The sequence below is a fragment of the Chiloscyllium punctatum genome, chromosome 27 (genome assembly GCF_047496795.1).
Source record: "Chiloscyllium punctatum isolate Juve2018m chromosome 27, sChiPun1.3, whole genome shotgun sequence".
NCBI classification, from domain to species: domain Eukaryota; kingdom Metazoa; phylum Chordata; class Chondrichthyes; order Orectolobiformes; family Hemiscylliidae; genus Chiloscyllium; species Chiloscyllium punctatum.
The window spans coordinates 21,597,816-21,624,222 of NC_092765.1; the positions used below are offsets into that span (position 1 = coordinate 21,597,816).

The 26,407-nt window shown below is 43.0% G+C and overlaps 1 protein-coding gene across 1 annotated transcript; it reads left to right on the forward strand.

Annotated features, from left to right (window-relative positions):
• Window positions 1-1,327: 1,327 nt before the first annotated feature.
• Window positions 1,328-24,986, forward strand: LOC140453530 (delta-type opioid receptor-like). The gene is made up of 3 exons (XM_072548282.1): window positions 1,328-2,216; window positions 19,609-19,964; window positions 22,861-24,986. The coding sequence occupies exons 1-3, from the start codon at window positions 1,978-1,980 to the stop codon at window positions 23,385-23,387; spliced, it is 1,122 nt and encodes a 373-aa protein (XP_072404383.1). The 5' UTR covers window positions 1,328-1,977; the 3' UTR covers window positions 23,388-24,986.
• The last annotated feature ends 1,421 nt before the right edge of the window (window positions 24,987-26,407 follow it).

Here is a 26,407-nt window from a genome sequence, read left to right on the forward strand (position 1 = left end):
TGATTAGAACATGCAAATCATACAGAGAATGCTAGAAATATCAAAGCGACTTATGCCAGTATCCTAGTGGGTTTAGTTCGAGTGAGTATTAATTAATTTTATGAAGACAAGACACCCTGAGGAGGAAGAATCTCAAACATTAATATGGAGGATGATCCTGTTTCCTTGTATTGACCTGTTTCTCTTTTCTAGAAATAATTCACCTGCTGCAAATTTTAAGCGTTTCGAAAAATATTTGACCAACTCTCTAAAAGCTTTTTTGTAGTATTCACGATGTGACTCTGTCTCCCTCTAGTGGTTATCAGTGTCTGTGTCTCTGCTTGTCTGTCCGTGTGTACATGGTCTCTGTCCCTGTCGGAAACAGAGGTATCTTTCGAGAAAGCACCCAATCAATTTGGAACATAACTTTCTAAACTGAAAAGGTACGCTAAATGTATGTGAGATGAAATTAACATCTGTGCTGAAATTCCATGAAACTGAGAATAAACTCTAAATAAAAGACACATTCGGCCAGATCAGGGTTATTACACTCCCCTTAGTCTCGTCCCTCTAGCTCTGTTTATAGCTGAATTGAAGCTTTCTGACGGATCCCAGTGAATGCTTGGGGGCATTGGGTAGCCTGATTTAGTAAAAAGGTAATGACTGCAGATGCTGGAAACCAGATTCTGGATTAGAGGTGCTGGAAGAGCACAGCAATTCGGAGGAGCAGGAGAATCGATGTTTCGGGCAAAAGCGGGCAAAACCAGAACTACCTGACTTAGTGTGAAGTGGTTTCTTGATGAATGAACCGTCTGTAGTTCAGGCATCGGCCACAAACTGAACGTTGCCCAGATCCTCAACTTAACCCCTTCTAGATTGTGACACCTCTTTCCCGAGCGCCTCACGTCTGTACCGTGTTATCCATCTGTAGAGGCTGCCTGGTCTTGTAGTCTGTCTTTTGCTTTTCGTTTTGGTTTGAGGGCTAAACATTTTGATTTGAAGACCAGTTATTTGACGAGGTGCGAGATGGGAAATCAGGTACCCTCACAGTTTGGTCATGCAAAGAGAACTTGGAGGCTGAAGTATAGCATGGATTAGACACCAGGGCGGAGGGAGGGAGGGAATTTGGCAAGGCACGGACTAAGGGATGGAGAGTGGACAGCTCTTGCCAACAGCCGGCACAAACACAACTGAATGATTTCCTTCTGTGCTGTCAGATCGGGACATCACAAATTGAGACAAAATTGGCCCGGGGGAGGTGGAGAGAGAAAACATTTAATGCGGGGCTTATCAAAGTAACACACATTTCCGAAAGCAGGATGAAGGGCTTTTGCCCGAAACGTCGATTTCGCTGCTCGTTGGTTGCTGCCTGAACTGCTGTGCTCTTCCAGCACCACTAATCCAGTACTTATAAACATGTACGTTTCGGTTACTCTCACACTGCGGACCCACCTTTAGAAGTTCAGTTGTCCACAGAATTAGTAACAACTCTTCATTATACAAAGATGATGTTTTACATCCTATAATGCTCTACTTTTTAAAACTGTGTTGCACATAATGTTATCCTTTACCTTTTCTATCAGTTAGTGATTCAGTACCCACCCAGCGGGTGAGGGAGAACGCTTAAGTGCTGGTTGGTGGGTGTTGAAATGGTGGGTACTGTTTCCCTTGCATTCTTGATTGACGGCCAGTCTGGGCCAGCACGTGGCTTTGACGTCGGTGGAGGTGTCACATTTTATAAGAAATCACCAGAGTGGCGAGCGAAAAAGCTGCAAATCCCTCAGCCCCGATCCCAGCGCAGCTTGCTCGCATCTAAATGATCGGCGGATCAGACTGATCTGGCCACTCGATTCAGATATTGCCAAGTGGCCCGCAGCGAGGCAGGGTCCTGAGCTGAGATCATCCAGCCGCTTCATTTTTACATGTAACCTTCAGCTGCACTTGCTCTCGGACTCCCTTTTTGTTGGTCTGGGGCGAGGTGGGAAACTTGAGTGCGCGATGGAGCTGTCCACGACCTCGAGTGCTGAACGGAAGCTGTTCACCGCGAACATTGCTGAACTGTACTGGGGGCTGGCGCTCAACGCTTCTTTTGGCCTCAACGGGAGCCTGGCCAACAGCACAGAGCCGGTCAAGAGCACCACGTCCACGGTCATCGCCATCGCCATCACTGCGCTCTACTCGGTGGTGTGTGTGGTCGGGCTCATTGGCAATTTCCTGGTCATGTACGGGATTGTCAGGTAGGACTCGATTCCTATGCATAAAAAATCCTGTCGATTTTACCTTGACCGTCAACAGAATGGTAACCGAGCGAGAAACAGAACTGCACAGAAAGATCCCACTGAGACTACGGCACCTTATAGCGCATTGCCACCGGAGTTCAGTGGAGTTCAGTATTAACAACACCTCCTCCCCGTAACGTTTTCTCAGCCACCCCTTCACTTTCTATATGTTCTTGTCACCCTCACAATGTTTTCTTTCCCCACACTTCAGGAGTTATGACTGGACACAAGCTGGTGCTTATAAGGATTTCAGATTATCTTTTAAAGTGTTGTCTAATCCAAATCAGCGGGTCTGAAGTGAAAGCGATTTAATTAAGCACGTTTTTAGAATGTTTTGGCCATGAAATCGACGAAGTAACTAAGATTGTAGTGATGAAAAGTTTGAACTTCAATAAAAAAATTGCAACAATTCCAAATCTGCTTCCCCGATTTGATGCTCATTGCTGTCTTTACAACATTTCAATCGAATCCGGTTCCTAAAATTAATCATTGACTCTCAGAGTCATACAGCCTGGAATCAAACCCTTCGGTCTAATCAGTCTAACCATGTTCCCAAACTAAATTAGTCCCACTTGCTGTGTTTGGTTAATTTCCCTCAAAACCTTTGCTGTTCGTGTATTTATTCAAATGTCTTTTAAACATTGTAACTGTACTAGCATTCATCACTTCCTCTGGCAGCTCAATCCCCACAGGAACCACTCTCTGCGTGAAAAAGTTGCCCCTTAAGTGTATTCGTTCAATCTTTCGCCTCTCACCTTAAAAATATGGCCCCTACTTTTGAACCCCCACACCCTTTGAAGATCCTTACTCTTCACCTTATCTATGTCCCTCATAATTTTATAAACCTCTATCAGGTCACCCTTTCAACCTCCTACTCTCCAGTAAACCAGAACTGCAAACTGTATCCAGAAGAGGCCTCGCCATCATCCTATATAACCTCAACATGAAGTCCCAACTCCTACATTCAAAGATCTGAGCAATGAAGGCTAAACGACTTCTTAATCACCCTGTCTACCTGTGATGTACATTTCAAAGAATTATATACCTGAACCCCTAGGTCTCTCTGTTCTATAAGGGAACATTTATTATCTTTTTTTTAGTTGTTCACCCACCGCCCCTTGCTCAGCCACAAAACATTAGCTTGCAGTTAATGTGCCGCACCAGGATGTCTTGCTATCCCATTCAGTCAGGTGCTGAACCATCTCTAAGATTTGGAAGGACTGAGCTCCGAGTTTTAGGTTTGTGACATCACGAATCTGGACTATTGCTAATCAATGTCAGTAATATTTTCTTCCCAAAGTTCATTCTCTATAAATAAAAACAAAAGGAAATCTGGTTGACTATGTTTCGTTCTTGGGTGCGCCCTAGATCACCTTGAGACCTGCCCACGACTCAATATCAACACTTGGAACACCTTCGCCCCAAGTGAATGATAGGTTTTGTCTGAGTGTAGCCAACATGGCTATGTCTGCTTAATCTAAAGGCACCTCTTCAACAGGTCGAATAAGAAGTATGCCCGGAAGTGGAGATTCCATGACAATGGAATACAGAGGAGGGACAAAGCTCCAACCCTCCACACAGCTGCGTGCAAACACAGAGACTGTCGGCACAGATTAGCTCACAATCACACACGCACGCTTCAACATATCGATGTGTTATCGAAGTGTGGTGCTGGAAAAGCACAGCCGGTCAGGCAACATCCGAGGAGCAGGAGAGTCAACGTTTCGGGCACAAGCCCTTCATCAGGAGCGCTGGAAAGTTAGATTCTCCTGCTCCTTGGATGTTGCCTGACCGGCCGTGCTTTTTCAATGCCACACTTTTTGACTCTGATCTCCAGCATCTGTAGTCCTCTCTCTCTCTCTCTCTCTCTCTCTTCCCCATATGGATATATACACCCATTAACACAAACCCACTAATACATACCAACACACTCACTAACGGACACACGAACATACCACAGACTATACAAGCACACCCCCAAAACATACAAACGTAGACACAGAGTAACACATCGATCCAAGCACACGGACTAACACATCAACACAGTCTCAAACACACGCACACCTCCACTGAGCACACACATGTAAATACAACACACGGGATCTCACAGATACCTGAAACAATCACACACACATTCTCCATGAACACATTATGGACATATCGAAATGTTGTGTTTTTTTTAAAGCTGCAAACACAAAATATGTGGAACCGTCTATATACAACACGGAGATCACTGTATTGGACCATCTCGGTATCTCACATCATGTTGTTGTGATTGGAAACTGATCGTAGTTTATTGTGTTGGGCAACCCAACTGAAATAGCGTTTAAAACTGCTACATCCATTAGCACTGTACGGCAGCCTGGGTAGATACGCGTGAAGATGGAGAGTTTAAAAACACTTTAAACGTTATTCCTCACCTCGCAGTGCAGTTGGTAATGAACTGGGCATCACAATGCTATCCAAAGCCAGGTTTATCACTCAGATTATGGCTGGCAGAAAGTCTAGAAGCACAATCCCAATATCTGCAAAGGGGTGCGTCTGTCAACCTTCTATGATAATACAAGGGTTATTTGGCAGATTCTCCCTATGGAAAATGTGGATAAACTTTGCAAACGGGTAGGAGGAAGTGCAGGAGCAATAGCACCGCTTAGAGCTTAGATCAGGAACTGCAGGCGAGGACGGATTTTGATCAGTTTTGCAAATATGTTTTCAACGTAGCCGGTGTATGTCCGACACCATGATAACCAAGTGATAAACCTTTACAACTAGAAGCGGAGACATTTTGATCAGGACTACATTGCGGTTTTTAAAAGATAGTCAATAAAGTCGAGAAACAAATTGCCAAGTACCCAAATCCCTTTGAGTGCCAAATCCAAAGATACAAGGAAAGGAGGAAAGCACTGAAAACCTGAAAGTAAATACTGGAAGGTAAAAACAATGACTGCAGATGCTGGGAACCAGATTCTGGATTAGTGGTGCTGGAAGAGCACAGCAGTTCAGGCAGCATCCAAGGAGCTTCGAAATCGACGTTTCGGGCAAAAGCCCTTCATCAGGAATAAAGGCAGTGAGCCTGAAGCGTGGAGAGATAAGCTAGAGGAGGGTGGGAATGGGGAGAAAGTAGCATAATGGGTGAGTGGGGGAGGGGATGAAGGTGATAGGTCAGGGAGAAGGGTGGAGTGGATAGGTGGAAAAGAAGATAGGCAGGTAGGACAAGTCATGGGGACATTTACTGAGCTGGAAGTTTGAAACTAGGGTGAGGTGAGGGAAGGGGAAATGAGGAAACTGTTGAAGTCCACATTGATGCCCTGGGGTTGAAGTGTTCTGAGGCGGAAGATGAGGCGTTCTTCCTCCAGGCGTCTGGTAGTGAGGGAGCGGCGGTGAAGGAGGCCCACGACCTCCATGTCCTCGGCAGAGTGGGAGGGGGAGTTGAAATGTTGGGCCACGTGGCGGTGTGGTTGATTGGTGCGGGTGTCCTGGAGATATTCCCTAAAGTGCTCTGCTAGGAGGCGCCCAGTCTCCCCAATGTAGAGGAGACCGCATCGGGAGCAACGGATACAATAAATGATATTAGTGGATGTGCAGGTAAAACTTTGATGGATGTGGAAGGCTCCTTTAGGGCCTTGGATAGAGGTGAGGGAGGAGGTGTAGGCGCAGGTTTTATAGTTCCTGCGGTGGCAGGGGAAGGTGCCAAGATGGGAGGGTGGGTTGTAGGGGGCATGGACCTGACCAAGTATTCACAGAGGGAACGGTTTTTGCAGAAGGCGGAAAGGGGTGGGGAGGGAAATATATCCCTGGTGGTGGGGTCTTTTTGGAGGTGGCAGAAATATCGGCGGATGATTTGGTTGATGCGAAGGTTTGTAGGGTGGAAGGTGAGCATCAGGGATGTTCTGTCCTTGTTACGATTGGAGGGGTGGGGTCTGAGGGCGGAGGTGCGGGATGTGGACGAGATGCGTTGGAGGGCATCTTTAACCACGTGGGAAGGGAAATTGTGGTCTCTAAAGAAGGAGGCCATCTGGTGTGTTCTGTGGTGGAACTGGTCCTCTTGGGAACAGATACGGTGAAGGCAGAGGAATTGGGAATACGGGATGGCATTTTTGCAAGAGCTAGGGTGGGAAGAGGTGTAATCCAGGTGGCTGTGGGAGTCGGTGGGTTTGTGTAAAATGTCAGTGAAAAGTCAGTCGTCATTAATGGAGATGGAGAGGTCCAGGAAGGGGAGGGAGGTGTCAGAAATGGTCCAGGTAAATTTAAGGTCAGGGTGGAATGTGTTGGTGAAGTTGATGAATTGCTCAACCTCCTCGCGGGAGCACAAGGTGGCGCCAATGCAGTCATCAATGTAGTGGAGGAAGAGGTGGGGAGTGGTGCCGGTGTAATTACAGAAGATCAACTGTTCTACGTAGCCAACAAAGAGACAGGCATAGCTGGGGCCCATACATGTGCCCATGGCTACCCCTTTGGTCTGGAGAAGTGGGACGATTCGAAGGAGAAGTTGTTAAGGGTGAGGACCAGTTCGGCCAAACGAATGAGATTGTCGGTTGTCGGGTACTGTTGGGGACATCTGGAGAGGAAAAAATGGAGGGCTTGGAGGCCCTGGTCATGGTGGATGGAGGTGTAGAGGGATTGGATATCCATGGTAAAGAAGAGGCATTGGGGGCCGGGGAAACGGAAGTCTTGGAGGAGGTGGGGGGCGTGGGTGGTGTCTCGAACGTATGTGGGGAGTTCCTGGACTAGGGGGGATAGGACAGTGTCAAGGTAGGTAGAGATGAGTTCAGTGGGGCAGGAGCATGCTGAGACAATGGGTCGTCCAGGGTGATCAGGCATGTGGATCTTGGGAAGGAGGTAGAACCGGGCAGTGCGGGGTTCCTGGACTATGAGGTTGGAAGCTGTGGGTGGGGGGTCTCCTGAGGTGATGAGGTTCTGTATGGTCTGGGAGATGATGGTTTGGTGATGGGGGGTGGGGTCATGGTCGAGGGGGCGGTAGGAAGAGATGTCCTCGAGTTGGCGTTTGGCTTCAGTGGTGTAGAGGTCAGTGCACCAGACTACCACTGCGCCCCCTTTATCCGCTGGCTTGATGGTGAGGTTGGGATTGGAGCAGAGGGATTGGAGGGCTGCACGTTGTGAGGGTGAGAGGTTGGAGTGGGGGAGGGGGGTAGACAGGTTGAGGCAGTTAATGTCCCGGCGGCAGTTGGAAATGAAGAGCTCAAGAGCAGGTAATAGGCCAGCGGGGGTGTCCAGGTCGATGCAGTATGTTGGAGGTGGGCGAAGGGGTCCTCGGAAGGTGGGCGGGAGTCCTGATTGTGAAAGTAAGTTCGGAGGCGGAGGCGGCGGAAGAATTGTTCGACGTCACGGCGTGTATTAAATTCATTGATGCGTGGATGGAGGGGGATGAAGGTGAGTCCTTTGCTGAGGACTGATCGTTTGTCCTCAGTGAGGGGGAGGTCTGGGGGGATGGTGAAAACTGGAAGCCTACCAAAGTCAACATCTGAGAAACACAAGTTGATGTTTCTGGTGCAACCCCGCAGCGATGAAAGGTCTCGTGTTAACTTGTCATTTGTTTTCAGATGCTGTTTGACTTGAATCACCTTAAGCATTTGTCTAGTTTCCAAATGCTCACTTTAGGTCATCTGGAATTGGCGGGGAACATCTTTGTCATTGAGCCTTGGTTGACTGATTCTGTGGAATTACTAATGATTCAATACACAATTCTTGATCATCATGCTAGCCATAAACTTTGATGGTCATTCCAATTAATTTGTACTTATATCATGGATAGACTAATTAAGAGCAGATTCTGTTAGTATGACATCGATTCAAGTCCCATTCTAGAGATTTCAGCACATAATCCAGCCTGGCACTCCAACACAGCACTAAGAGAACGTTTCAATGCAATCTTTTGAATGTGATGTTCAACCTGGACCCCACCTAGACTTTTAGGCAGACCTAAAACATCCCATTGAACTATTTTGAAGGCCAGGGGAATATTGCCAGGTACCTTAGCCAAGACACATTCCTCTACCAACATCACAACATCAGCTTCTCTGACTGGTACAAAGCCATTGTTATTTGTGGATTCTTGAGCGCAAATTGCCTTCCTGGTTACACGCATTACAACAGTGACTACACTGCGGAAGTACTTCACTGGCTGTGCAACACTGAGGCTGTGAAAGACAATCTGTAAATGCAAGTTATTTCTAAACATCAGTCATTGTAGTTCTCTGAACATCATTGGGTTATACATGAAACCATTGTCTTGGCCATTTAGAGTGTGTAAGTTTGTATGAATCACAACTGAACTATGATCCATGCTTCCAATGTTCCTTTGTGTCGTTTCTTGAAATAGCTATACAAACTGGAACAGATGTAAAAATGGAACATTCATTTTTATGTCAACATATCCTCTGCACATGCCAAGATACATAACAACTAGCCAGTTACTTTTCAAGTCACTTGTTTGTTTTCTGAAAGTAGATGGTATTGGTTTATAACTACTCTCCGCCTCCTGTTTTCCTTCTGTCTGTTGTAGACTAATTGATAAAGCTTAGTTCCTTTCATTAATTAGCAACTCCACCATTGTTGTGTCTGGGAGTAATTGAAGGTGAACTAGACTGAGCATGGTCATTATTCATCAAGTAATTCCTGTGGAGTGCCACAATTGTGCAGTGCTGCAGTTGCTGTTAAAAAAAGTAAATGCAACATTTGTGCACAGAAAGCAATACAAGCAACAAATCAGTTCATGTGGTTTAAGGTGGCTATGCTTACGGTGAATGGGGTATAGTTTACCAGAGGGTTCTCATTATCTTTGAATAGAATCATGAAACATTTACAGCCTAGAAAGAGGCTACTTGGCTTTATTGTAATGGTCAGAGAATAGTGCCAGGAAAGCTTTTATAGCAGCTGAGCAGGTAGATGGGAGCCTCAGTTTAAATATTGCATTTGAAACATGGCATATTTGACATTTTAGCATCCTCTATACTGCACTGTAATAGTTAGAATATGTCTTCATGGTCGTGTATACAACTTGGGCTTTTGACTGAGATACAACATTTAAGGCAAACTGACACAATCTCCTGATCTTTTTCTCTGAATTTGTTTTCCTTCTATAGGTATATCAGTAATAAAAGAATTACTAGAGAAAGATTAAGGCCAATCAAGGATAGTAATTGGAAGTTGTGCAAGGAGTCCAAGGAGATAGGGGAAGCACTAAATGAATATTTTGCCTCAGTATTCACACTGGAAAAGGTTGTCGCGGAGATTACTGAGATACAGGCTAGTAGACTAGATGGGATTAAGGTTCACATGGAGGAGGTGTTAGCAATTCTGGAGAATGTGAAAATAGATAAGTCCCCTGGGCCGGATGGGATTTATCCTAGAATTCTCTGGGAAGCCACGGAGGAGATTGCAGAGCCTTTGGCTTTGATCATTATGGCATCATTGTCTACAGGAATAGTACCAGAAGACTAGAAGATAGCAAATGTTCCCTTGTTCAAGAAGGGGAGTAGAGACAACCCTGGCAATTATAGACCAGTGAGCCTTACTTCAGTTGTGGGTAAAGTATTGGAAAGGGTTATAAGAGATAGGATTTATAATCATCTAGAGAGGAATAAGTTGATTAGAGATCATCAACACAGTTTTGTAAAGGGTAGGTCGTGCCTCAAAAGCCTTATTGAGTTCTTTGAGATGGTGACCAAACAGGTGGATGAGGGTAAAGCAGTTGAAGTGGTGTATATGGATTCAGTAAGGTATTTGATAAGGTTCCCCACAGTAGGCAATTGCACAAAATACATGGGATTGAAGGTAATTTAACAGTTTAGTTAAGAAATTGTTTAGGTGAAAGAAGACAGTTGATGGGAAATGCTCATCCTGGAGTTCATTACTAGTGGTGTACTGCAAAGATCTGTTTTGGGGCCACTGCTGTTTGTCATTTTTTATAAATGACCTAGATGAGGGCATAGAAGGATGGGCTAGTAAATTTTCAGATGACACTAAGGTTAGTGGAGTTATGGATAGTACTGAAGGATGTTGCAGGTTACAGAGGTACATAAATAAGCTGTAGAGCTGGGCTGTGAGGTGTCAAATGGAGTTTAATGCTGAAAAGTGTGAGGTGATTCACTTTGGAAAGGGTAACAGAAATAAAGTGTACTAGGCTAATGGTGAGATTCTTGATAGTGTAAAAGAGCAGAGAGATCGTGGTGTCCATGTATATAAATCCCTGAAAGTTGCCACGCAGATTGACAGGGTTGTTAAGAAGGCATATGGTGTCTCAGCTTCTATTGGTAGAGTAATTGAGTCTCAGAGCCATGAGGTCATGCTGCAGCTGAACAAAACTCTAGTGCGGCCACACTTGGAGTATTGCGTACTGTTCTAGTCACCACATTATAGGAAGAATGTGGAAGCTTTGGAAAGGGTTCAGAGGAGATTTACTAGGATGTTGCCTGGTATGGAAGGAATGTCTTATGAGGAAAGGCTGAGGGACTTGAGGCTGGTGGACAGTGTCAGCCTTTTCCCTCAGATGGTGATGGCTAGCACAAGGGGACATAGCTATAAATTGAGGGGTGATAGATATCGGACAGATATCAGTGGTAGTTTCTTTACTCAGAGAGTAGTAGGGGCATGGAATGCACTGCCTGCAACAGGAGTAGATTCGCCAAGTTTAAGGACATGTAAATGGTCATTGGATAAACATATAGATGAAAATGGAATAGTGTAGGATAGACAGGCTTCAGGTTGGTTCCACAGGTCGGTACAACATCAAGGGTTGTACTGTGCTATAATGTTCTATGTTCAATAAAACAATGTCATTAATATGAGGCTTGTAAATATAACGTACAGATGGAATCACAACAAAATAATGTTAAAAATAGATTAATAGGATTGATAAAATTTCTGGTTGGCATTAATCATAGGATAGGAGAAAATGAAGACCTCCGATGTTGGAGATCAGAATTGAAAAGTGTAATGCTAGAAAAGCACAACAGGTCAGGCAGCATCCGAGGAGCAGGAGAGTAGACATTTCAGGCATAAGCCCTTCATTCCTGAGCATGATTTTGTCTAAGGCATGCCTCTGAATTTGTACCCCAGTAGATCTCTTCACTGGATGGCAATCAGAGCAAGAACCCTCTCAAAATATGCTGCCAACTGCTATGATTGCTGGGAGACAACTCAGGGCCAGTGAGATTCAGTTCTTCAAACCCTTACATCCTGGAGTTTCAGTGTTGGGCTGGACAGCATATTCCCTCACCTGACCATCAAGGTGGCCAACCAGGAGTCAACCACTTCTGTTTCTTTTCTCAGCAACATACTGTCACGAATTAATCTGTACAGCCAGAACAGAAAAAATATGGAATGTATTTCAGTATAGCAAAGAAGCAGAGCTAAAGGAAGAAAGAACTTGCACTTATACAGTACTTTTCATGACCTCTATTCCAAAGTCTATTCCAACCAATGAGGTGCAGGTACACTGTCAATTTAATTTCAAAAATATGTCATAAAGCACCAGTGCAGTGATTATCATAATGAGCTAACATTTATTCCCTGCAATCATATATCAGACTAAATCTCAATTTAAATAAATAATTGATTCATAACATAAGAGGAAGATGAATGATCTACCATGGATGAAATTACATTTCTAAATTACCTGGCAGCCTCCATTCTGATTTCAGCATTACTACTTGAGGATATTAATGAGCCAAATGGAAGAATTGTCACTAGAGAGTGCGAGGTGGCAATTGTCCAATATTGCATTTCCAAGGATGCTCTCACTAATTCTGTTGTATTTTATCAACTGTCACATCCATTGACAAACCCAATTAAAGAGCCTTTTAAAAACCATTCAATTTGCAAAATATTGACATAACACAGTGATCTTTATATTGGTGTCCAGAATTTCAATTACACATTATCTCATATCTATGATCCATAAGACTGCAACCAAATATACTCAAAAGCTCTCTGGGGATCTGATGCTGTCAGAAACAAATTGCTTCACAATAAGCCAGACATTCAAGAGCATTTATGGCCAAATATTTCTAAATTTCACCTTTGATATTTAAATGAAAGTCAATTTGAAATCAATGCTGTTCTTTTTAAAAAGTCAAGGTTTGGAGAGTAGTTAATGTCATAAGTAAAGACACAGAAGCTTTGGTCTTTTGGATGATGTAATCCATCTTCATTATTCAGATAAAAAGATGGAATGAAATTTTGAGGTGGACTCAGAACAGGGATATTTGGAAGAGAATAGGGAACAGCAATTACAATATCAACAGAACATGCTGGAAGTCCTTAACAGTTATCATAAGTGGAGAGAGAAATAGAGTTAATGCTTCAGGCTGCCTTTTTCTAGCCAGTTCAAATGTCCTGCGTTTTCTCTCTCTCTGTGTCTCTCTGGAACACTTTATTTTACTCTATTAACAGTCTTTTCTTATACTTCTTTCTCATTTTCAATTTCAAGATTTTGCATTTCTCTTTGTCTTTCTTCTTCTTCTCTCTTCCTTCAGTTCATATTATTTAATTTGTGCCAGAGGTCTGAGCCAACTCAGTCTGTCTTTTATCTTGATTACCTTTTTCTTCCTCTTGTAAATTTTGCTACAATCTCCACGGAGACTGTTACTATTTAAAGGGAAATTTAAATTTCTGGTGAATAACAAAAAAAAACATCAAGATTTCATATTTTTTTTGTAACAAATAACTAAAAGCACAATTGTTGAAATGTTTTTTTCTTTTGTAGATAACTAAACTAGAGAGTGGCATTCTCCTTGTATACTGATCATCCACCATCCCTTTCAGCAAACAGTACATGGTTACTCTTAAGAGTTTTCCATATCCCAGTTTGAGTAGTAAAGTTGACAGTCTCCAGGCAATTTCCTCCTTTTTGTACTTCCAGCAGTAAAGCATGTTCTGATTATTCTCTTCTTGCCCTTCATTTGTCGAGACATGTATTTCAGAATCATTAGGCAGCTGCAGGATCCATCTCTTCAACTGAAGATCATCTTCTTCCCTATACATGGCTCTAGTAACTCTCAAATTCAAAAGCCTAATCTTTGCTGATCACACAGGACTCTGCTGTTTGTTGTAATATTCATTGATTCATAGAGAAGGCTATAACTTGAGCTCAAAAATGACTTCTTAGAACAATGAACAAAGAAAATTTACAGCCGAGGAACAGGCCCTTCAGCCCTCCAAGCCTGAGCAGATCCAAATGTACTGTTTAAACCTGTTGGTCAATTCCTAAGCATCTGTATCCCTCTGCTCCCCACCTACTCATGCATCTGTTAAATGAATCTACCGTGCCTGCGTCTATCACCTCAGCTGGCAGCGCGTTCCAGGTGCCCACCACCCTCTGTGTGAAGTACTTGCCACGTGCATCCCCCTTAAACTTTCCACCTCTCACCTTGAAGAGGTGCTCTCTTCTGCTCTCTTCCCGTAACAACATGAAACAAAAAAAACCTTGCATTCAGGTAGAAATGATAATTAGCTAATTTTACTAAGAGTATCTTGGTATTTGGAACAAAAGTGGGGAAATGGAGTTGAAATACAGAGCTGCCTTGATTGGACTGAATGGCAAGACAGGCTCAAGGGGTTGAGTGCCTACTCCTGTCTCTATTTCCCTTTATTTTTCAGATATATGGTTTTCAAAAGTGATAGATGTACACCGGATGGAATACAACAATTTCAAATTAGGATATCTCATTTTTAAACCAATGTCCACAGGTCACGTACAGAACTATAAGCTCTGGTAAGGTTTTCTATAACATTGCCGAAGAAAGACTTCAGAAGAGTATTCACACAGCAAAAATTAGACATTTAGATATTTCCTAAAGGATTAGTTTGGGTTCCATGGCCAAGAGAAAGAAGATATGTGTTGACTTTTTCATATCACTCAATGATTGATATTGATAAGGTTCTGATAAAGGGCTTTGCAATTTGATATGAAAAGTTCAGAGTAGATATTGGTAATTATTTTCTAATGGACTTGGCATCAATGTGATTTAACAAACCATTGGGGTACTAGGTACTTCTGCCAACTCTCACCAGCTATTGTTCAGTGGGTAGCACTCATGCCATTGCTCAAAAGTTATGGATTTAAATCCCAACACAATTAACAAAAATTATAGTTATTAACATTTTGCTTTTTGATGGAACTTTCTACATGCAAATTGGTTGCTGCATTCCTTCCATTATAACAATTACCATAGTTCAAAAGTCTTTCATCAGTTGCGAAGTGCTCTGGGATGTGTGAAAGGAAAAGAAATTGATGTCTTTCAGAAGTGACAATGTGCTCTCAAGCATTGATGTCTGCATTTGCAAAATTGGCTGGATATGTCTGATCACAGGTGGCCCCTATTCAGATTTTCTTTCCATTTTTCATTCTATAGGATCAGGGACTGCCAGGGAATCTTCTTCTATTGTCTGTTATTTTCTTGTTCAATGTTTTTCTTTTATTTGCTTCAGGAGCTGACTGAAATGCCTAGTTATGTAGAGTTCAAAAGTAATCTGTTTTGCACACAGCTGTTAAAATTCTTAATTTTTTTCTTTCTTCTTCCATAATTTACAGTACGAAGTAATCATGGTTGAAGATATAGGGTTGTCAGTCTCTTAGTCAATATTGACACAACCAACTATTCTGAGCTTAAACAAGGTTATTCTGAATAGAAAAATAAGGGAGAGGAAAGACAATGGAAGAGGGAAAGAGAAGGAAAGCAAGAAGGAGAGAAAATAGGTAAAATGCGAAAGAGGAAATAGAAGAAAGAGGGAAAGAGGTCAGAGATAGACAAACAATGTAAGTGGGAGAAAGGGAAGGTGATAGAAGGAGTGGAAGAAGGACAGGGAGAGGGAGAGAGAGGAGAGTGGAGGAGAAATGAGGGAGAAATAAACAGAGGAAAATAGAAAGGAAAAGGGAAAGATTAAAATAGAGAGCGAGTGAAAGTGGACAAGATAAAGAGATAGAATGACAGAGTGGGGAAGAGTGAGAAGAAGAGAGAAATAAAGAAAGAAGGAATGGGAGTGGGAAAAGAAGGAAAAGAGGCAAAGAAGCATGAGTGAAAGAAGGGTTAAAGAGAGGGAGATACAAAATAAGAGAGAGAAAGAGAGGGAACAGGGATATAAAAGGAGGGAAGAATAGTAGAGAGAAAAAAGGGAAAAAGAGAGGAAAAAAGGGAGAGGTGGATAAAGGGAGTAAACTGGAAAAAAGGGAAAGAGAGGAGATAGAAAGGTAGAGAGAGGAAGAAAGGTAGAGTGGCAAAGAGAAAGGGAAAGAGAGTGCAGAAAGTTAGAGAGGGGGAAGAGGAGAGAGTGGGCAAAAGAGAGAGAAAGAAATGAAAGGGAATAGATTGTAGCAGCAGTCAGTGTGAAGTGGTTTAGTGTGGAAGTCATCCACCTAGACGCTTTGCAGGGAGTTGCCAGCCCATGTCCTATTCTGGTAAGTCCTACTCAGCCATCTCTCCATGCTCACTGACCTACACTGGCTCCTGTGGATCCAACATTTCCCATTTAACATTCTCTCCCAGTGTATAGCTGTCCTTGTCTATCAGTCTTACACATTTCACCTTTCATTGGTAAGCCTGCATTTTTTTGTGAGCCCTTTTTCACCATGTCTTCAACTTCCCATCTTCTGGAATTCCCTGCCTAAAGCCTTCTCCCTCTGCACTGTCTCCTATGCTTTCCTCACTTAATTTAAGAACTGTTTTAAAATACATCAGTTTGACTCAGATTTGGTTCACCTCGTATAGTATTTTTTTATTGATTATTTCTCAGTATAGCACTTTTTCAAAGCCTTAGATAAGTGCAAATTGTTACTGACAGTTTTTTTGATGTTGTGAAAATCAAGAAGAATCCACCCCCTGGTTAGTGTTGGGTGGTGAGAGATGGAGTTGATTTTAGTCCCTCCAAAGTTCAAATGGGAAAGAACTCTTGGGTCCAGAAAAGTTTGGGATTACCCAGCAGTCCCGTAAACATCTGAAAAGTGAATCATTGGTTTAAACACTAGGGACATTTATCCATCCTGGGTGAAGAACACTACACAGCATTGTTACCTGTCCTTTCTTCTTGGTGGCCTTTCTATGCTTTTCTCACATTTTGAAATTTTCATTCTAGGGAAATAGGCAAGACTTGCATTTATTATCCAATTCTGGTTACCCTGAGAAGATACTAACGATGCCTCATTTTAAACCTTCTCCCTTCATTACGTCTTGATATACTGTGTGGTTTATTAATTGATAGCAGTTAAGAGTCAACTCTTATAGGACTGCAGCTTTACGTAGACTCAGATTGGGCAAGGAAGATAGGTTTCCTTCTCTTTTGGCTCACTTTAATGAACCAATTGAGATTTTACAAAAGCCCAACAACTTCCTGGTCTATTGTACAGTTATTAGTGTATTTTTCTCAATTTTATTGTTGTCGGTTCAGATTTTCAGTAATTGCAGCTCATTTACCTTTACCTCAGAAACATGCCTTCATTCAGTAATACCATGAATCAGACCTTGGTTGTAAGCCGTTTGCATCTAGAGAAAGCAAGAAATACTTCTTGATTGTCCAAAGCATGACTTTCATCTCACAGCAGAATAGGTCACTCAATGATAACTGTAAAATGCAATTTATGTCACAGTAACAGCTCATCTTATTTCACTATAAACCTGAAGAAACACTAGCATCTAGCCATATGAAGCAATTTAAAATTAGTTTGTTGTTGCATTTACTTCTGCAATCAGCTGCAACTTTTTATTGTGCAATAAAAACAAAGCAAGGAGATTGTTCAAGCTGCTTCATAAATCATTTTAGTGCATGCCAAAATTATGCTTCTTGTCATATCTTACTCTGAAATTAATAGTTTCAATTAGTATTAATGATTTTACAAGAGAAAATCCTAATTTCCAATCCCTCAGTGTGAAACCAGCTCAATCCAAAGACCAAAATGTAAATGCTATTCTCACCTTTTGAGGGAGAGTTGTGGGTGTTTGTGTCTCATTCCAGAGGCTTGTACACATAACCTAAGCCAATCCTCCTGAGGGAGTTCTACACTGTCATGTATACCAGCTTTCAGGTGAGATGTGAAACCAAGGCACCATCTATCCTCTTGCCAGGACATAAATGTCTCTGCCATATTTGCTGCATGATAAATAATTCTAATGTTTCCTCTGTTTCTTTCGTTAATTATCACACAAATCCAAACCATTCGGAAGTGGAAGCCACTCTTATTAAATTGCTTAGAGCTCTGCATAATGTGTTCCCATCATTTGTGTCAGCAATATTTTAAAATGGGAGAAAGTGAGGACTGCAGATGCTGGAAATTTCAGAGTTGAGAGTGTAGTGCTGGAAAAGCACAGCAGGTCAGGCAGCATCCAAGGAGCAGGAGAATCAATGTTTTGGGAAAAAGCCATTCATCAGGAATGAGGCTTGTGAGCCAAGGGAGTAGTGAGATAAATGGGAGGGGGGTGGGGCTTGGGGGGATGGTAGTTGAGAGTGTGATGGGTAGATGGAGGTGGGGGTAATGGTGATAGGTCAGAGAGGAGGGTAGAGCGGAATAGGTGGGAAGGAAAAATGGACAGGTGGGGCAGTTCAAGACGGCAGTGCCAAGTTAAAAGGATGAGGTGGGGGCAGGGGAAATGAGGAAACTGGTGAAAAATCCACATTGATTCTGTGTGGTTGCAGGGTCCCAAAGAGGAAGATGAGGCATTCTTCCTCCAAGCGTCGAGTGGTTAGGGTGTGGCGATGGAGGAAGCTCAGGACCTGCATGTCCTTGGCAGAGTGGGAGGGGTAGTTGAAGTGTTCAGCCATAGGACAGTGAGGTTAGTATTTTAAAATGGCTGAATGATTGCCTTAAGATAGCATAAACCGAAATTGAACTGAAACATGTGGCCAATGTATAAAAGCAATGCATATATATAGGAAATTAAACTGTCAGGGATATGAATTTGGAAACTTTTCAGATAGCTTGTTCATAAAATAAGAGAAGCAGGTCGCAATTAATTCCAATCAATCCTCCCCTTACTCTGTTAAGACGGTGAATATTTTTAAAGAACAATTTCCTGGAAAAAGCAAAGAGCAGATTCAGCTTAACTTTCTCTGTATTTCCTGTTCTATCAAAGCCATGGCTTGTGATTTAAGGTACCAGGAAAATCTTTAACTGCTTGAAGCTACATCAATTGACATTGGACTGATGAATTGGTCAAACAGAGTTGTCTGTTGACTTACAGCAGTGCAATCACTAAATACACGTTGACATTAAAGGCTAGTACATCTAATTAACATCTAAGGGTTGCATTAAATGCTTTCTGATGGATGACTATAGCACTCTCACCTCTAAGTCAGAAAGTCTGGATTTCAATCTCACTTCCAAGACAGAGCACAAGATGAAGAACCCCCATGTTTCATCTTCTAGATGAGAGGTTAAAGTGAGGTCTTATCTCCTCTCTCAGGAGAACCCATGGCACTACTCAAAGAGCAGGGAAGTTCTCCTTTGTGTTTTGGGACAAAGCTTCTCTCTCAACAACATTACTGAATCAGATTATTGGGTCGTTACCACTTTTCCATTTATGGGACATTCCAGTGTGCAAATTGGTTACTATATTTTACGCATTTCAACAATAATCACAAGGTTATAAAGCACTTGAGATATCTAAAGTCTGTGAAGGATGTTGCATAATTCCATTGAGCAGGGAGGTAATGAGTCAGACATACAGACCAACTGATTTGTACAGATTTAGTTGACCACAACACAAGTGATACTTTAGTTGAGCTTGGGGCCTCAAAAGTGTTAAATTGGGATGACAATAAATAGCCACAGTTTTACCTTCCTTTTGTTATTTAGTGATTTACGCCTGTGAAATATATGTTCACATTTGAATAAAGATGCATAGGGCAATGATGAAGTTTTTAAAAAAAATTTCATGGAACATGGGCAGCATTTATTGCCCGTGTTTAATTGTCCAGAAGACAGTTAAGAATCAACCATATTGCTGTGGGTTTGATGTCACATGTGGGCCAGACCAGGTAAGGATGTCAGATTTCCTTCTCTGAAGGATTTGGTGATCCAGATGGGTTTTTTTAAAAAATGGTTGTCATTAGAGTAGCTTTAAGTTCCGGATTTGCTTTATTAGATACAAATTTCACTGTGTATAAAAATAGGCCATGTCTTTAGAACATGAGTTTGGAGTTCTGGATTAGTACCACTCCACCTCCCAGTGATGACTGACGCATGAGGACGGACTGCTGTCGAACAGTCCCAGATTTTACCCTCATCTGCGGAAATCCATCACTATAACTATTAGCCACTGTGCAGAAAGGACAAAGGGCTAATTCATTCATAGACTAATCCTCCTACAACATGTGACGCTTCTTGCTGTTCCTTTCCCAGATACACAAAAATGAAAACAGCCACCAACATTTACATCTTCAACCTCGCCTTGGCTGACGCACTAGCTACGAGCACATTGCCATTCCAGAGTGCCAAATACTTGATGGAAACGTGGCCCTTCGGCGAGTTGTTGTGCAAAACAGTCCTGTCAATTGACTACTACAATATGTTCACCAGCATCTTCACCCTGACCATGATGAGCGTCGACCGTTACATTGCTGTGTGTCACCCGGTTAAAGCGCTAGATTTCCGCACACCCACCAATGCAAAGATCGTCAATGTTTGCGTGTGGCTCCTATCATCTGCCATTGGGGTCCCAGTTATGGTCATGGCGGTCACCAAGCCCGGTGACAAAGGTAAGCAAAAAATCAGTGTTCTCTGTCCAATTTCAGTAGCTGTGCAAGGCCAGTCATCTCTATACTCCACTTTTCAATTGCCTCTGTGTGGCAGTATTTAACAAGGAGCAGAGTTCACTGTTACCTTCTAGATTGTTGTGCAGCAGAGTTTAGCAGAAACATGGATAAGAGCTAATGAAAACTATCATTAGTGGCTAGGAATTCATCTCCTTGGAGCAGAGATGGCCAACAGGCGAATTAAGTGGGGTATTCAGAATCCTGGAGGTTTTAAAATGATTCATGGGGAAGCTGCTTCCATAGATAGAGGGTCCAAATGCCGCACGGATTTAAGATAGTGAGCAAAAAAAACAGAAGAGCGATGTGTAGCTTTACTTTTCTATGCTACAAGTTACAATCTAGAATGCACTGCCTGAAGGGGAGATGGAAGCAGATTTAATCCTAATTATCCAAAGGGAAATAAGCAAACTCTGGACTGAAATTTGTTTTACGAGATCACAGGGATAGGGCGAGAGAAGAGGCTAGCTCTCTCAAAGAGCTAGCAGAGGCACGTGGGGCTGAATGGCCTCCTGCTGTGCTGTACAATGCAAAATTGACTGAGGACCAGAAAAATTATTCCTCGTGCGAGTGAACCTGTTTTCTCTGAGCAAGAAAACTGTCCATATTATAAAGACAGAGGTGTTGGATGTCTTAAGATGCATAAATCACCAGGACCTGATCAGGTGTACCCCAGAACTTTGTGGAAAGCTAGGGAAGTAATTGCTGGGCCCCTTGACAAGATATTTGTATCATCAATAGCCACAGGTGAGGTGCTGGAAGACTGGACAATGTGGTGCCATTATTTAAGACTGATGGTAACTTAAAGCCAAGGAACTGTAGACCATTGAGCATGAGTGTTGGCCAAGTTGTTGGAGGGAATTCTGAGGGACAGGATTAACAAAGGCAAGGACTGATTAGGGATAGTCAACATGGCTTTGTGTGTGGGAAATGATGTCTCATGAACTTAATGGAGTTTTCTGAAGAAGTAACAAAGAGGATTGATGAGGACAGAGCTGTAGAGGTGATCTATATGGACATCAGTGAAGTGTTCCACAAGGTTCTGTATGGTGGACTGGTCAGCAAAGTTAGATCACATGGACTTCAGGGAGAATAAGCCATTTGGGTATAGAACTGGTTCAAAGGTCAGAGAAAGAGAATGGTGGTGGAGGGTTACTTTTCAGACTGGAGGCTTACAACCAGTGGTTTGCCACGAGAGTCATTGCTGGGTCTGTTGTTTTTTTGTCATTTACATAAGTGATCCTGATGTAAATACAGGAAGAATGGTTAGTGAATTGCAGATGACACCAAAATTGATCATGTGACAGTGAAAGTTACCTCAGAGTACAACAGGACCTTGACCAGGTGGGCCACTGGGTAAGGAGTGGCAGATGGAGTTTAATTTAGATTTACAAGGATGTTGCCAGGGCTGGAGGGTTTGAGCTGTATGGACAAGCTGAATAAGCTGGGGACCGTCATAGGCTGAGGGGTGACCTTATTGAGGTTGATAAAATAATGAGGGCATGGATAAGATAAATAGACAAGGTCTTTTCCCTGAGGTGGGTGGAGCCCAGAACTAGAGGGTGTAGGTTTAAGGTGAAAGGGGAAAGATATAAAAGGGAATCAAGGAGCAACTTTTTCACACAAAAAGTGGTACATGTATGGAATGAGCTGCCAGAGGAAGTGGTGAACGCCGATACGATGACAACATTTAGAAGGTATCTTGACGGGTATATGAATAGGAAGAGTTTAGAGGGATATGGGCCAAGCGCTAGAAAATGGGTCTAGGCTTATATAGGATGTCTGGTCGGCATGGATGAGTTGGACCAAAGGGTCTGTTTCTGTGCTGTATCTGCTTGGCATTCGGAATTGAATTGACAGGTCTGTTTCCGCGCTATACATGCTATGATTCTGTGGCAGTCTCCATTCCTGTGCACACAGTGGTCAGTTCGGAGAATGTTAATTGTAACGATCTTTAAATGAGTGACTCATTTCCCCTCACAGTTGACCTGCTGCCATTATGGACAAGGTATTTTCTTGGAGTGGTTACAGTGTTTCACTGTGAGAAATACAGAGGACAGTTTTAATGTCCATTAAGGTCCGATGGTAAAGCATTGTTGAGCAGCTGCATTTATTGCTCCTTCATAATTAACTGACTTGAGGATGTAACAGAGCTGAAAATGTGTTGCTGGAAAAGCGCAGCAGGTCAGGCAGCATCCAAGGAGCAGGAGAATCGACGTTTCGGGCATGAGCCCTTCTTCAGGAATGAGGAAAGTGTGTCCAGCAGGATAAGATAAAAGGTAGGGAGGAGGGACTTGGGGGAGGGGCGTTGGAAATACCATTGGTGGAAAGAGGTTAAAGTGAGGGTGATAGGCCGGAGTGGGGGTGGGGGCTCAGAGGTCAGGAAGAAGATTGCAGGTTAGGAAGGTGGTGCTGAGTTCTCCTGCTCCTTGGATGCTGCCTGACCTGCTGTGCTTTTCCAGCAACACATTTTCAGCTCTGATCTCCAGCATCTGCAGTCCTCACTTTCTCCTTGAGGATGTAACAGACCCTATGTAAATTCAAGTTAATCGTTTTCATTCGCACGGGTGTTTTCCCACATGGATTCGTGGTCTGGAAGCTGATATCACAGCAAAGATAAATACTCAGTTAAAATTCATATCCAACCACAGATTTGGGAACATCTTACACCATAGGGCTGCTGCTTTAAATGTTCCATTATCTTCTCAAAGACAACTGAGGGGTTGGGCAATAAATACTGACACTGCTCGCAAGTTTGCATTCCGAACACGAATATGTGTACTTGTATTTTAAAAAGCGAAAAGCCTCATTTATTTGCGTTTCTTCTTGTTTTCCGATTCAGGGAACGTGATGTGTACCATACAATTTCCAGCCCCAACTTGGTACTGGGACAACGTAACCAAAATCTGTGTCTTCATATTTGCCTTCGTGATCCCAGTCCTGGTCATTACCATCTGCTACGGCCTGATGATTCTGCGTCTGAAAAGCGTCCGCCTTCTCTCTGGCTCCAAAGAGAAGGACAGGAATCTGCGGAGGATCACGCGGATGGTGCTGGTCGTGGTGGCCATTTTCATCATCTGCTGGACACCCATCCACATCTTCGTGATTGTCAAGACCCTGGTGGTGATCAACCCGAGCCCTTTAGTGACGGCCAGCTGGCATTTCTGCATCGCCCTGGGTTACACCAACAGCTGCCTGAACCCTGTGCTCTATGCCTTCCTGGACGAGAACTTCAAGCGTTGTTTCCGGGAGTTTTGCTTACCCTTGCGCTCAAGGCTGGAGCAGAACAGTTTCACACGAGCCAGGAAGTCCAACAGGGAGTCAGTCTGTGCCTGCACCCCGTCCGAGATGGTCAACAAGTCAGTATGACTAGGCGTGGACAAGCCCCGCAAGGGATCACACTATACTAGGGGGCAGGACCTGAACACTGAAGTAACCCAAATCACAACTGAGTTTTAAAACAAAAGAAACTCTTTATGATTGCGTTAAAAAGGAACCTCGACTGATTTGCCTCACTTTTCTGAGGTATTCGGATCATGAAGTCACACTGTCAGCTTTCAATTTATAAATGGGAAATAAAAAATTGATTGTTCATACACATTTAAAAGACATTTGGACAAGTACTTGAATGTGATAGGTTTAGAGGGGTATGGGCCAAACACAGGTAAATTGGACAAGTTTGGTTTAGGAAACCCGGTGGGTATAGACGAGTTGAGCTGACGGGCCTGTTTCCGTGCTGCGTAACTCTAAAGACATATGACATGAATTATTTTGAATTAGAAACCAAGCACTTGTATACATATATTGTATGCATACTTCCCTTGGCACAAAGATTTTTAATTGTAGAAATAATAACAAGTTGCATTGTAGCGGCTTAAATATAAGCGGTTCCAAGGCATTTTGCAAGGCATCATAAAATTTGACACAGTGAACCACAGAGATTCATTGTTTCAACGTGCCTGGCTAATGATGTGAAATATTTCCTGGCCTTTGACGGGAAAATTAGGAACTAAAAGCCATTCCGTTACAAAATCACAATTATAAAACTCCTATTTGTGGCTCAAAACTTTCTGAGCGAATGCATTATAGGAACTGAATTCTGTAGGTATTTTTATGCAGTCGCTGCAAACAAAATCTTCTCGAAGGAATCATTGTTTTTCCCTTTCTTGTCGATCTGTTTCTGTTTTTGTTGAGAAAACTATGGAATTGTTGCGCTGAGTTCATTCTCAGCTCCGAAAATAAAATAATGAATGCATCTCATTCAGACAATGTTTATATTTCTCTTTTCAATTACAAAAGTAAATGATTGAAGTTCAACAGCTGCAACAAATGTCAATAAGGACTTTATTGGTTAATATTTTATGTGCTGTATATTTGCCTGAGGTAATCGGTGTAAAGTGAGTTAAGATATTCCTTAATGTATGTATTTCCGACATTATAATGTGCATTGATTAAAGAGCTAGTCACATTTTTCTCCAGCTACGTTTTATCCCTTTCCAACACCACATCTTACCAGAAGTATGGCTGGCTTGCTTTTGTGTTGTCGTAGTCTGTAGTACAACAATAACTTGCAGTTATATAGCGTCCGTGACATAGTAAAATACCCAGTCATTTCACAGGAACATTATCAAACACGATTCGCTGCCAAGCTACAAAAGGAGACATCAGGACAGGTGACCAGGACCTTTATAGGAGAGACAGGTCTGAATTCGCTTCTTGAGAGAGAGAGAGAGACACACACGTGTGGAGAGTTTTTTGAAGGAATTGTTTCCAGCCCAGCCAGTTAAAGTATGGCTGCCAACGAAGAAATGCTGAAAGCTAATGATGTGCAAGAGGCCAGAATTGAGGGAGTGGAGAGAACCTAGAGAGGTGTAGGGCTGAAGGTTACAGACATCATGGAGGAACTTGCACACGAGGATGTGAATTTTACAGTCTAAAATAGCAGCTATTTTCAAGTACCTTTTAAACGACAGTAAAAAGATAACTGAATAAAAATACTTAAAACTTTGGTGAGAGTCTGTGTGCTCTTTTAAACATGAGTGTTTGAGGTCCGGGGAGGCGGGGATGGACGTGCTGGTGGGCAACGATGTGGAAATGTAGATATTGATATGAGTCACATATTTTACATCTTCCTGATTATAGTTTCCATGAAAAACAATGGGGGAAAAGAGAAATGCAAAGTAGGTGACTAATTGACCATCACTCAGAATCAAAGTTATCCAGCCGGGCTTAAGGTTCCTCAAGGGCTCACCCAGTTTCACATCAGAAACGCGAATGGAGTTCTGATGGCCTTCAGTCAGAGCTCAGCAACAAATCGTGAAAAGCTCTAAGCAAACTTCTGCCACCAATCACCCGGCTCCCGCTACTCTCAAATGGTCGTGGTTTGAGGGGCTTGGCGTGTTCTGCTGATGAGCTTTAAATTCCACAACTTTCTTCTTTATGCCCCGGGCCCTCCTGTTGCCATTTGGTTTCGCACTTGACGCAAGTCGATTTGCAGCAGAATTGGACAAATTTGGCAGCATCCTGTACAACGCAGAAAAGCTGTACTGTCAGTAAAGGAAACAGCATAGCCCAGGTTTTGGTTATATAACACTGAACAGATTTTTTCAAAAATTGATCACTGTTTGACATAAAAGAAAAAGAACAATTTTTATTTGTATAACACGTTTCACAACCAATGAAATACTTCTGAGGTGAGGTCTCTGCGTAATGTTAGAAATGTGGCAGTCAGTTGGTACTCAGAAAGCACACGCTGACAGGAATATCCCAATGACCAGATAATCTGTACTTTTTAAAATGTTGATTAAGGGATAAATGTTGTCTGGGATATTGAGGAAAACTCCCTAACGCTATCAGTGAATGAAATTGAATTATCTTTATTGTCGCGAGTGCAGTGAAAAGTTTGCAAAGTCACTGCTTCTGGGCCCCCTTAGATACAACATGCCTAGGTACAGATACTTAAGTATTTGGTACAAAATTCAAAAAATAATAAGTAAAAGTCCAGCATAAGAATAAAATAAAGGAACAAAAGTACTTGAACTATTGTCTTTTTCACCCGAGTAAATGCCAGCACATAGCCTCCATTTCACAAGGGCCGCACCTCCCCACGGTGGCCTCCGGTTCAGGACTCGCCTCCCACACCGGCCTGGCCTGGGACTCGCCTCCCACACCGGCCTGGCCTGGGACTCGCCTCCCACACCGGCCTGGCCTGGGACTCGCCTCCCACACCGGCCTGGCCTGGGACTCGCCTCCCACACCGGCCTGGCCTGGGACTCGCCTCCCACACCGGCCTGGCCTGGGACTCGCCTCCCACACCGGCCTGGCCTGGGACTCGCCTCCCACACCGGCCTGGCCTGGGACTAACCCCCCACACCGGCCTGGTCTGGGAC

Coding starts and splice junctions, on each gene's coding strand:
- LOC140453530 (XM_072548282.1), top strand. CDS start 1,978: ATGGAGCTGTCCACGACCTCGAGTGCTGAACGGAAGCTGTTCACCGCG. Junction 2,217..19,608: donor GTCATGTACGGGATTGTCAG/GTAGGACTCGAT, acceptor TTCCTTTCCCAG/ATACACAAAAATGAAAACAG. Junction 19,965..22,860: donor CACCAAGCCCGGTGACAAAG/GTAAGCAAAAAA, acceptor TTTCCGATTCAG/GGAACGTGATGTGTACCATA.